The sequence below is a fragment of the Dermacentor silvarum genome, chromosome 1 (genome assembly GCF_013339745.2).
Source record: "Dermacentor silvarum isolate Dsil-2018 chromosome 1, BIME_Dsil_1.4, whole genome shotgun sequence".
In the NCBI taxonomy this organism is placed as follows: domain Eukaryota; kingdom Metazoa; phylum Arthropoda; class Arachnida; order Ixodida; family Ixodidae; genus Dermacentor; species Dermacentor silvarum.
In genome coordinates, this window is record NC_051154.1 from 61,146,475 (window position 1) to 61,159,972 (window position 13,498).

The 13,498-nt window shown below is 46.2% G+C and overlaps 1 protein-coding gene across 1 annotated transcript; it reads left to right on the plus strand.

Annotated features, from left to right (window-relative positions):
• The first annotated feature begins 1,048 nt into the window (after positions 1-1,048).
• On the plus strand, positions 1,049-11,696 carry LOC119442403 (uncharacterized). The gene is made up of 4 exons (XM_037707307.2): positions 1,049-1,205; positions 2,227-2,315; positions 10,216-10,327; positions 11,353-11,696. Exons 2-4 carry the CDS (start codon positions 2,276-2,278, stop codon positions 11,522-11,524), a joined length of 324 nt encoding a protein of 107 aa, XP_037563235.2. The 5' UTR covers positions 1,049-1,205; positions 2,227-2,275; the 3' UTR covers positions 11,525-11,696.
• The last annotated feature ends 1,802 nt before the right edge of the window (positions 11,697-13,498 follow it).

A 13,498-nucleotide genomic window follows, 5' to 3' on the forward strand; every position in this document is an offset into this window, starting at 1 on the left:
TGAATAAGCGGTGGTTTACAACTTTAAAGTTCTTGTCGCGTTAACTTTGTCGTGTAATCTTTCTCTGTGGTATAGAACCAAACTCACAATTTAAGCAGCTTTCTTCGTGGTCAGCGAGGCACGTGCAATGTTGGTAGTAGATCAGCTTCTCAACTTGCAATTCTTTACGCACGGAAACATTATATTACAGTTCTCGTGTATGAAAAGTCTTTTATAAAATGCACTTTTTTTTCAGCTATCACTGTAATAAATGATCATATTACACGTGTGGTCAACACTGTTATCGGTACACAATTCAGGGGTTATACGAGTTATATAAGAGAAAGGTGCTTCTCTGCCTGAACCGGCTGGTCACTTCAACGAAATTTCAGCATGCCATTCCACCCCACGACACTTACCATAAAAATAGATAACAGACGTGCGCAAATACAATTCGAAAGCTTATAATCACTTAAAGCGGGCTAGAGTCGGTGTGTTTTCCGGGAAAATTTATAATGTTAATTCATGTAGTGTTCAATTAAACTGCAGCTCAAGCAGCGATATGCTACTCACTACAGCATTTGTTACACACACACAGAAAAAAACTTGTAAAAGCGCCACATTTTAGAAATTTTTAGCCGTTTTATGTGGCTTTAGAAGCCTTTTCGTCTCCGTCAAATTCTTGCTGACACTCGCCTAACAAAACCTATATACTAGAAAGCCGGAACTCTAAAAGACAGAAAACATGCCATGCGCGAACCTAGTAAGGACGCCAGTACAGCTTGCCTATACACGGAACAATATCCCGAGAGTCATTTATGCGCGAAATTAAAAAAGAATGAAAAAAAAGTCAAGATACGTGAAAAAATGCCAAGACAAATCGAGGGAGCAAAAGTGTTTTCTAACGTCCGCCCGTCAATGGTGCGTACATCCTGTTCAACCCGCGAGACGTACGCTGGCCACGTCCCGGGCAAAGGTGATTGCAGCCGCGTTGATGGCACACTTACGCAAGGAAGCCCCGGCCACCCGTTCATTTGTATAACGCACAGGGGCGCTTCGTAGCGTCCCTTTCTTCGAACAGGTTCTGCGGAAAGAGGGACAGTAAACGGTCACGGACCGACTTCCTGATTTCTGTGTCATTCTTTGCCAAGGATAACCGCTCGCAAATCCATAAGCGGAGCCTGAACAACCGCTACAACCGGCAGTGCTTCACCGCAGCTCGAAAGGTAAGGTTCTCGGTCGAAGCGCGCCTGGCGCGTGTTGCGGGGCCTTCATGCTGCAGCGCGTTCTTGTATCGCGCATACAGCCTGTTGCTCGTACGCGACTCCGTATTTTTCTAAGGCTGTTTACGATGCTCGAAGTTTGCTTACGCTATTTTTAAAGTCATCGCGAGTTTAGGCTCTGCTTCGGCTACTCAGTGGTACTCTATTCACTAAGCCAAGCAGGTGCTTCTTCTAGGTCCTGACACGCTGCCAAGCGTAAATATAGTTTTGCCGGTGTAACGGTGAAGAACGGGCTACCTTCACCTGCAGCCTTGTATATATTTTTGCGGTTTCGATTACTTTGGACTATTTATCATCCTATTGCTATTCATCATAAACGCAATAACTAATTGTTTTCTTGACGACCGCGCTAAAGATCGCTATAAATTTGTAGCACCGCCAAGCTACTTGAGTCCTTCCAAGGTTAATCTCGCGACATTTACAAATAATGAGTGCTTGTGCCGTACCTTGAAGTATATGCAGGCATGGAAGGTTTCCTATCGCGTAATAATTTCTTAGCCACCTTCACACACTGTCCAATTGTAACGGAACAAGAGCCGAACGTACGTCTCGTTGCCCTCCCTATCCTACCTCCTTATCCCTCGATGAAAGGTAATTTGATTCAGCATGGCTAAGAGCTCGCTTTTGTAACGAGACGTACAAAAGTAAACGATTCATCTCTATGGGCTGTGTTGTGACTAGGGGCCCAGAGCATTGTTGACACGTTTACCGCTGCCATTATTGCAGACCCTCATCTCTAGCTAAAAAAAAAAAAAAAAAAATCGACATGCTGAAACGTTTTAACTCATTAGTTCGGACGCACATAGAAGAAATAAATTGTGATGAATCGTGTTATTTTAAACAGTTCTGCAAAGTATACCATTACTAAGCTATAGTGACAGCATTTTAACCATGCATTCTACCTTTCGTAGGCAATACCAATACAATTAAGCAAATTGGATGGTCTTCCTTTTTATCGCTTCAGAGGCAGCCGTCGCCGACTAAAAAACCTGAAACTTCCTGCAAAAAGCACCATGAAAGCCACAATTTTCATCGGAGCGCTCTTGGTTCTGTGTAAGTAAACTGTTATTCTTCTATTTTTTTTTTTTTTTTTGGTTATAAATCGGCGGCTGCTGATAAATTGAGGTAGAACATACCTCAGCCACTCCACTTTCGTCTGCTCTACAGAAGAAAAAACTAAGTAATTAATATTCAAAATTAAATATACAAAGAAAATGAAGATAATCATAATAAAGAAAAGGATGTCATGACAGAGAGTTCAATGAACATCTAACTTCTGTACCCACCCTTTTCACTGTTTAACCTCTGTAAAGTTGGTAATTTAAAAACACTCAAATACTGACAAGAGCGGTAAGTTGGGTGGGTTGGTAAAGTTGCATAATGATGGATAAACAGCGGGAGAAAGACGTGGACTAAGAAAAGAAACAGACGCGCCAGGCGCTGTTGCGTCCATTTCTTTCTTTCGCTGTTTACCCGTAATTGCCTATTAATACAGTTTATTAGATGCACTACGGGTTTGAAACTTCCGTACCGTATGTATATCAATGTATTTAGTTGGGTAATAAGTCGTGCATACAGTGCATGGTCCTTGCTGTCAAAGCCCGCAGCTATGGGACACATCTTGTAGACGAGAAGATGTCACCTTGTATACCGTATACTCAGGCTGTGTTCTTGATATCCAGAAGCTACAGCGGCGTAGCCATAAATTTTTTTTTTTTCGAAAGTGTGGGGGGCACGTTCTTGATCGGGGATGGTGAGGACGAGGAGGCGAGTATGCGCTGGGAAGGCCGCATAGTGACTTTTTTTGTTTTGCGGAGGGGGGGGGGGGGGGGGGGTGCACGTGCCAGGAGTGCCACCGTCTGGTAACGCCGTTTAAAAGCTGTGTGCACATTTCAAATAGCAAGTTCTCAGTGCACGTCGATGAAGATATCCCGATGACAGCCTGCCGTGTTGACCCGCTTGTCATTATTGCGTGTTTAAGTTTCAGGATATATGCACGCGTGATTCTGCTTTGATTTTAGCTATCATTCTCACTATGCGCGTAAATGCATTGCACCTTCCTGACTCAAGTTTTTCGTCCCTTATTTATGACCACATACAAATTCTGCACAAAATTTTGTAACGTCTGTTTTGTTAATTTTCTCCCTTATCTGTACGGTTTCCGACCTGATTAATAAACTTTCACTGAAGTGTGAGTAATGCTTTTTGTTTTGTTCAAATCACGTCATCCCAGTATTTTTTTAAGCGCGATTTATCATTCCGTACAAGTGGTAATGACCCGTTTTGAAAACTTGAGCAACAACCTCACTTTTCACCCCTGAGAAGCAATCATGCAGCTTGAAAAGTCTTGCAGTATAATTGAAAGGGCCATAAAATGTCTCTAGAAGCGAGTAACAGCCGTTGATTTACTTGCGGCAGCAAAGAAAGGCTGTAACTTTGCACTACATTTACCAATTTACTTGGCCTTATGGTTAGTTCCAGTTGGTGAAGTGACTGCAGTTCTATGCAATATCAAAGGTATACAGTATCCTAAATTTTGATTGAATCTGAAGATATCGGAAGGATGCCCAGCTTGAAGTCACATAGATGCCCTAAGGAAGCTTTTAGTGACACGCATCAGAGGGCATAAAGAAATCAAGGCCGACGGGGAGCTGTTAGACGAAGAAATGGAACACGTAGCGGAGAGGCGTAAGATTACTCCAGCCCGCCACAACAACAATGCCCTCCTTTACCTCAGCTAGTTTCGTTACCTTCAGCGCTCCAGCGAAGTCGTGCAGACCAGTCTATTATCATATTTTATCATAATTGCCATCACCAGCGGCGGCCTAGTTTATGTACACTGCAAAACAAAGGCCTCCTTCCAGCCATATCCAACTACCCCTGTCGTGCTCAGCCGACTCTATGTTGTCCCTGCAAATTTCCTAATCTCATTGTACCACTAATCTCTCTGAAGTCCTCGACCGCTTTCCCTTTCCATGACAGCCATTCTTTTACTCTATTGGACCAGCGGTTGTTTGCTCTGCGCCGTATATGACCTGCCTGAATCCGCTGATTTCTCCTAGTTTCACTAGAATACTGTGAGCTAGCCTGTTTGCTCTTTCATCCCTACTGCCGTCTTCCTTTCTATTAATTTACACCTATAATTTTCTTTTCTGTTGATTTTTTTGTGCGGTCCTTAGCTTATTCTCAAGTCTTTTTATTAGTCTCAAAGTTTCAGCACCATAAGTTGGTACTGGTAAAAGGCACTCATGCATGCATCTACTTTTAATATCGACAAGGTGCCGTTCTTCGCTTGAGAGTGCGTGTCCCAAATGCGTTTCAATCAATTTTATTATTCTAGAAATTTGCTTCTCACCATCCGGCTCGCCTATCACTGCCTGGCCCAGATAAATGCTCTCCTGCACGGCTTCGAGTGCCTGACTACCAATCATAATTTCGTGTTCCTTCGCCAGAGTATTGTACGTTACCGTAGTCGTCTGCGCATGAATGATCGAACCTACCATTTTATTTTGCCAGTTCAAGTCCTCAATGATATGTCATGAGTCATCTCCAGCATTTTTTAACAGGAATTAAACACAATTTTAATAAATGGCACAAAGTTAATTTATTAGTATTACATACTATTCCAATTAGATAACGCGATCTGACGTCGGCTACTCCGAGTCACTAGTCAACGCACCAGTGTTAAGGTTATTGGGCGGTCACTATAACCGTCACGACGGATCAAGGCCGTGTAAACGATTGGAGCTCTCCGCAATGTTTGAACAAGGCAACGTGGTATTACGTGCGAGCTACCTAGGCTCGCTCTTGCCGATGATGTGAGGACAGTCGGTGCTCCGGTGCGGGCATGTCAAGCAGCTTCATCGACCAAGTGGTGGCAAACAACACTTCAATTACCTGGGATTCGCGTAAAAATATATGCTGTCTTTTGTCAGCAGAGCGGTGGTAGTTTTCGTGATTGCTTACAGTAGTTGCTTCTAATTCCTGCGGCGTATAAGCTTTAACAGCGTCAAGGGCAACTTTAGAATCACAGAATACTGCCCATTTGCGAGGCAGTTCCTGTCGCTCATATTTAGCAGAGCCGCGATTATGGATCCCGTAGATGACACTTCGTGCAATTTTCGGCCGTTTGTGGGGACCAACCGCATCGGCATGAAAACAGAGCCCACGGAACTTTACATTCATCGTAAGAGTCGTGTAACTGGGACAACGTTATTAATTGAATGATGTGAAGGCCTTGTGGTCTTCTAATGGGCAGTATTCTGTGATTCTAATGTAGCTCTTGAAGCTCCTAAAGCCTATGCCGTAATAATTAGGAGCAACTACTGTCTGCACTCAAAGAAAACTGCCCCCGTTCTGCTTACAAAAAGCGCGGTATATTTTCACTTTTTTTTTCCTCTCTCCTTGTGCCCACCTTCTCCTAGGGCCTTCCTTCCCCTTCGTCCCATTGCCGGCAGAATATTAAGTAGGCGAATATAAGTTAGGTAACCACTCTGCTTTTCAATAAAGAGCTTCCTAGCTCTGTCTCTGAATCATGGGAACCTAAAAAAATAGTCCACTAAATAGCCAGGCATCTGCTTCAGAGCCGGTTAAGTTATTATTATTTATTAAATTATGGGGTTTTACATGCGAAAACCACGATCTGATTATGGGGCATGCCATAGTGGGACTTCAGAATAATTTGGACCACCTGGGGTTCTTTAACGTGCACCCTCTTTCCCGTCCCCCAGAGTAGGGTAGCCGACCAAACGCATTTTTGGTTAACATCCCTGCCTTCTCTTTCTCTCCTCCTCCATAAATTTAAGTACACGGGTGTTTTCGTATTTCACCCCCATCGAAATGTGACCGTCGTGGCCGGGATTCGATCCCGCGACCTTGTGTTTAGCAGCCCAACACCATAGCCACTAAGCAACCACGGCGGGTTCAGAGCCGGTGGCGATAACTTGTCGTTTCTCTTTATTCCAGGAACAGCCATGTTTTTGAGGATATTTCAGGCTCAATAACGGAGACAGCGTCGTTGCTGCGTGTGAGAATCTAATTGCTATAGGCACCGGGCAGCCATCGTAAGGCGCTAGCAACGCGCTGGAGAACCGTGCCGGGAACAGCAGCAGTATTATTTTTATTATCTGATTTGAAAACATATATACATTTGACTGAAAAGGGGAAGCGAGGAGCAGGCTGGCTACTGCCACCGGAAGCGGCACAACGCCTGTCTACTCTTCAGAAAGGAGGAGACAGAAACATAGAAATGGAAGATAGGAAGGAGGGTAGGAAAGAGAAAGGAAAGAGCAAGATGACAAATCTCAGCAGTAAGAGCACTGGTATGTGATGCACACAACGGGGCGAAGGCGCACACGGAGCTTCCAGTGATTTCGCACTGCGGTTCTTATTGCGAGAGCAATTATATCGACACTCCAACCGAGTTTCTGTCGTCGGCGTCGCCGTCGCCGTGAGGTTCCGTGTAGAGTCTAAGGGCGATAACATCGTCGCCGCGCGCCCTATGCTGTGTGTGCGAGTGAAAGCGTGGGAGAGTGAGCCGGCCATCGCGGCTCAATCAGGGGCACGCCAGGGAGGGAAGCGAGTAGGAAGCGCGCGGTCTTCTGTCGCGAGCAACGCTCCGGCGGGAGGGTAGGGAGGGGGGGGGGGGGGGGGGGTGCTACTCCGGGAGGTCGTGCGCGCCCGCCTGGGCCGCAAGGCTCCGGGGGGAAGGTAGAGAGGAGGGATTCTACTCCAGGCGGCTCCGGCGGCCGCGCGCCGGCCCGCTGTATCTTGAAAGCCCTCTGCGTCGGGTCACAGTCCGCCACGCGCTGTGTTTTCGCATCTTTGTTCGCGTTGATGCGAGACGCAGCGCGAATGTCAATTCGCTCGCTGCTGCAGCCACGCTTCCTCACTCCAGCGTTTTGACACTGAGTTTCCGCGGTCATCGAGTGAGATGTGTTCATGTTTGCTTGTGCGCGCGTGACACCATGCTTGTTCATTTAGTTAGCATGTCTGTTTGTACAAGTTTATACAGCCTATAAAACTACTATTCTTACTTCGTGTACTGTCACTAAATGTCCACTGTCCGCTATCGCAATCGATGCTTCGCCTTTCGGGCGGAACTGCGACTTCTTTAAAGCCTGACGAACCGGAAAACGCATTTTTGTGCATTCAATTGTTGAGAAAGGTCGCTGCTTGTATGAGGCAGGATGACATGAGGTAGTATATAATGCAGAAAACGAGTGCAAATTGCGATGGGATTGCACCCCGCAAACAAAGCGCACCGTGGCAAGCTAAGACGTGGAACTCGAGCAGTTATTTTGCAGATGCTACTTTGCTGTGCACGTTAGCATTTTCGTGTATTTATAATGTATATTGATGAAGCAGCACAAAAATCACGTACAAATAAATACGCGTACGGCTCACTTTTTTTTTCACTGTTTCGCCGATCGCACATGTGTCGATACGTTCCAGCTTTCTGTCGTTTTCTTTTTTTTTTCGCTGCTTGGTCCATCTTAATGCCTCATTAATTAACTCAATCTTGAGTCTTGGTCTCTTTCACACAGCTTGGTGTGGCGTGAACTGTCGGCAGCGACCAGTGCGCGTGTAAGGCCGGCGTTGGCGGCGAGTGTGAACACGCCACTGCGTTGGCATTCGCCGGCGATGCCGAGCGCACATAGTCGTGTACAAGACGCAGATGGAGGTGGGAAGCGTGAGGAAGGAAAATATACCATAAAAGAAAAAGACTGAGCCACTGAGAGGATAGCAAAGTGGGGACTACAAATGCACCTGTATACGCCTTTGGTGTCCAAGCCGCGGAACCGCCACACCTGCCCACAATTTACTGGAGCACGAAGCTCTTGCTAATGAGCTGCTCTTTATGTTAGTTGAATTATACAAAAGCATGGAAGTGTCGGAAATGTACGTACCGTCACCTACGGACCTCGCTTATCCAATCTTTCAACCGTCCCCTCTGGTGATCGAGGCCACGATGAAAACTGATGGAACTGAATTTTCTCACCAGCTTCAGTCATTTTTGAGTAACTGTTCGTTCACCCAGAAAAGGCAACATGTTTATTAAGATTTGGTCCCACGTAATATTTCGGCAAAGCAAAACATAAGAAACGATGGAACACAATCAACTAACGTAGCTGGCGGCTGCGTCTGCTGCGCCAAGTCCGGCCATCACATGCCTCACACTCACGGCGCCGCCGCATGAAGGCGCCACCGGTCCAAGGTAATCCTGCGCCCGGTGTTTATAGCGGCACCGCAAATATAAAAATATAGTTTATTTCTCAGATGATGAACATTGGGGCACCACGAAAAGCGTCTATCGATAATTACGCGAGGAACACGGTAATAATTAGCAAACAAATTCTTTTGGTTGTTGACCGTAGCAGGATACCAAGACCGTATACCGTATTGACAAAGCAGTTTGTGAGCTTGAGTGGGTCGTAAGAGCAGGCGCTGATAAATCGTGATAGCTCATGTAGTATTAATTATCGAAGGCGGCCAGCCTGTGACATCACGCCGACATATATGTGTGACCTTGCGGTTTTGTGCCCCCCCCCCCCCCCCCCCCCACTAAGTGGCAGGCTTCAAAAAAATTTTTAAAAACAATCAGTCTACGGTACCTAAGCATTCTAAGCTATCGCTGTAAAGCGATTGTCCCGTGCTTTCGCTATATATTATAATGATATCGCATTATAGACGGACTTCACCTACTGACGTAAAGTATGGGCCGATCCAGAAGTAAAGCAACGTCTCCAAGCGCTATCTGTCACGAGGGAAGAGTTCGAGAAACTGGACCGTGACACAAGCGCCAGACGTTTCAAAGAACGACTTCGGCACGAGAGAAGCATGCGTGCCGGATCGAGGCCTAATGGTTAGAGCATTGGGCTGCTGGGCTGGAAGATTGAGGTTCTATCCCACCATCGGTCACGCAAGGATTATAGGCGGGATTCACCCCCTTTGGATGAATCTAACAGCAAACTCGAGGCGTGTTGAGCGTATACGCGAACGCGTCGCAGTGTGCACGAAATCGCAAGATTGTAGGAAATACGCAGTATAGAAACGTCACTTTGAATTGAATTCTGGGATTTTACGTGCCAAAACCACGATTTGATTATGAGGCACGCGATAGTGGGGCACTCCAGATTAATTTTGACTACCAGCGGATCTTTCACGTGCCCCCAATGCAAGGGACACGGGCGTTCTTGCATTTCGCTCCCGTCGAAATGCGGCCGCCGCGGCCGAGATTTGATTCCGCGACTTCGAGCTTAGCAACACAACACCGTGGTCGCTAAGCAACTGCGGCGGGTCGAAACGTGAGAGTGTGCAAGCTCGCCGCCCGTGATTGATACAGGCTCAAGCAGTTGTCGAAACGTCACAACCATCACATTCTAAGTATGCTATCGCATATACCGAGAGCTAGCGGTGCTAACTTCTGGCCTAGTTTTCTCGATCGCCTCCATGAACAACTTGCCGCAGCGCGCGGTGAAAAGCTTTAGCTCTGCGAGTCTTGCACCTGGATTTGAATTCACAGACCATTCGTACGAAAGAACTGTTTGCGATTTGCCGGCCATTTTCAATTATGTTTTTGCTATTACAATTGGCCAGCGTTTATTTTACATGTGCGACTGCCGCGTACAAACTGCTTAGAAAGTATTGGTCCAGGACCAGTCCTCAGTGTCGCCTTATCCGCAGGAACTAGGAGTACACCGGCATAGTTTAATTTCATTTCTGTGATTCTATGAGCACGAACTGCTGTGCTTGCCTTTATTCCGACATTATTCCTTCGATCGATCGTTATGTTCTTTGTTCTTGTCGTTTTTTTTTTACATAAAACATGTAGCAGATTTCTTCTGCTTGAACTTATATATGGTCGTGTACGCACGTTTCGGCCATTAAGAGTGATAAACGCACACGGACAAAATCGAGGAACTGGCGCTTCTCCTCTGCTTTCTCTTCGCAGTGTGCACGACCGCCTACGGATGCGACCACATGGGCTACCGCCGGGATGCGGGCCGCTGCAAGACGAAACACGAAACCAATTTGCAACAGGCGTCAGCTTCCCAGAGATGCTGGTGGGAGAGCTGCTTCTATTGCCTCGGCGACGTGCATGCATGCAGGATGCGCGCGGCCCTTGAGGACTCCTGAACTAGCCATTAAGCCCACTCGAAAGCAATAGATAGCACGAGCGGCTATTATTCAGAGACAGCTGCTTCTGCTGTGGTGGCTCGGTATTTCTGTCGTCTTCGCATCCGTACTAAAGCATAAATAAGTGCGGCGTTAACTGCCTTAGTACTTTTACCACATTGTAACGGCAGCATAAAAAAAAAAAAACAGGAACTACTAATCTCTTAGGAAGTACGATGAAATAGGAAGGTAATATGAACTTTGCGTTCGTAAAGAAGAGAGGGAAGGTGCGTCTACTGGTAACTATCGTGCGCTGGCATAATGTGTCTCTTGTACTTCGATTGTGTTGCATTTTCGCCTCCTTGTTTTATTTATATAATCCGCGACCTCGGAAACCTAGCTGTATATACGCGTAAATGTAATATAGAGCGTGTTCTGATTCCATTCCTGTTATAATGCATTTACGGCTGTTTTTATGCACACATATTTTTTTTTTTAGTATTCGGCATTTTATCCTGAAAAATACGCACATGAGCTTTACTGTTGCTGCACCACAATGAGAGGGGAGGAGGGGGGGGGGGGGCGAGGGGAACCATAAATAATGTAAGAAGAACAATGTGATTCGAAGACGCATTTAGCGCTGAGAATTAAATGCAAACCAAGTAAAGGCAAGGACATTTACGAGAGTAACCAGCGCATAAAAGAATGCAGCTGTTTATTCTTTTTTTCCTTGTGGTGTGCCAAATGAAGTTAATTCTAAGTTAAGCTTTGACATATTTCACAGGCCATGGAGTTAACATTCTCAAGGAAAGACCACCTCCACACATGTATACTTTACGTAGCTTTTGTGTTGTTGATGTTTTTGTGCGCTATGAAAATGAGTAGCTGGAGCTTCCCATGTCAATATCTCCTGCACATACTTGTATTTAAACAACCAAAGAATAATGCGTTCTTTGTTGTTGTTTTGTTTCAGCCCGTTCTATGTCCTCTCGGAGTGCCTCAAGCTGGCATCTCGATACTCGGACTGTCCCCAGGCTTATGCTATGGCTGAGCTGAAAGAACTTCGCGATGCGAGCCGCTTGACCCCCGACCAATGTCAGGGTGGACGAGAGCAGTGTGGTGACGCGCCAAGAAGACAATACTAGTCCCAGCGCTGCCGCCACAAAAGACATCGACTATGTCCCAACTGTGACACCTGCCCCCTCACACTGCCTCTCTTACGCCATGAAACATCCGTAATGCTGGACATTATTGACAGGAGAAGGACGAAAACCCGTACACCAAGCATGCGCAAAATGGTGTGGAATAAACATTTTTATGAATGACAGTTCTGTCAGCACAAGGTTTGTAAGTCATCCGTTTGCATAGCCGTGACAGAAGTGGGCTTTACATGATAAATGTTACGTAATAAAATGAAAATCTTCTGCAAATGCCCTTGGTTAACCAGGAAGGTACCTCATTTCAAAAGTTTGGTCATTGGAGATATTGTGTACTTCTTTGTGATTTCCTGTTTGGAAAATTTGTTGCGAATGATAATTTTGTAGTTTAGTTACAGTGAGAGGCAATTATGCTGGGATCAACTGCACTCACTCCTCTACTGCCAACTTAAGCTTAATATGTCTCGCCTTTGAACGATTTTATTACTGTCCACACCCTATGAGCAACCTCACAATACAAACAGTCTGGATATTTAAGAATGCTATTCAACTTCCCTTGTAGGCCGGAAAGATGCTGTTGCAAAGCCGCTAGAGAATGCGGCTTTGCAACAGCATGAGAACATGAGAATGCGGTTCACTTCACAACTGCGCGATGACCTAGCCACTATTAAAACCAACATTTTATTCGTATGAAGCTATCTACAAAATATTTTCGGGTCAGTGAAATGGAGTAACACAATGCACAATGATACTTTGGTAAGTGCAATTTACGACAACTTGGTAAAATGTAGCCGATCAAAACATTGACACATGAGCGTCTTCTTGAAGGAGAAACGCCGCAATTTGGCAAATCAATGTAAGTGATCAATGTAAGTGCTTACGTCAGTGGCGTAGCCAAGGGGGGGGTTGGGGGGGTTCAAACCCCCCCCCCCCCCCGAAATTTTTTGCACCCCCCCCCCCTTACTAACCCACCCTTTGCTCTCGTCGCTTCGCGCTGACATATTTCAAGAAACCGGTGCTACTTTCACACTTTCATTCCTGGGCGCTTCCGTTTGGGTTGGTAATTTACAGGGAATCATGTCTGCATATGGAAAAAAACTGTCACGGTGTTTGTCAAGGCCTTGACACTCTGTGAGGTTTTGGGCGCGAATGTGGCGGCCGCATTCCGAAACAACAAATGCGCAACAAATGAAGCAACAAATGCGGCAGCCGCATTTTAGATGAAGGCGAAAATGCTCGAGGCCCGTTTACTTAGATTTAGGTGCACGTTAAAGTGCCCAGGTGGTCGAAATTTCCGGTATACATTTCCGCCGCTTCCCTTCAGGTGCCGGTTAGGACGCGTTCGCGTAGGAACTTGGTCTCGAAGCTGGTGGAAGCGGCAAAATCTTGCAAAAATCCGCCCGCCTAGGCGGCAAAACAGGCAGAAAAACAGGCGGCGAGCCCAATTGGTCTCGGACCGATTTTTTCGCCATGGCGAAGCGGAAACGTGGCGGAAAGTCGTTCTGCTCAACCGGAAGCTACACTAGCATGTAAACTTCCGGTCGTAACATTGAACATGGCACCAAAAGTGTAGGCTGCAATGCTGATCGACGCGATCAAGAACCACCCCTTGCTCTACGACAAGAGAAGTACTAAAACGTACTGTCAGCAATACTCGCGATTTTATTCAACTTCGCGCGACCGGAGGCGCGGCAACGAAGCCAACGGAGTCGCGTGACCCAACTTCTCGCGCTTTTGCAAAGCCAGGCGAACCCACCACCGCCGTTTCCGAGGTTTTCTTGTCTTCCGTTTATTCATTGTCAATTTCTAGAAAACAAGTAGGTAGAAGTATAAAAGCCATTTCTTCTTCCACTTTCATGACAGATGCCTCGTTGGCGCTCCATAATTCTCCTCGCACGTGTACGGTATGTTGCAGAAGTCGCGGGGTGCTTTTCTCGTCGCGACGATAGACTGGGAGCGTAG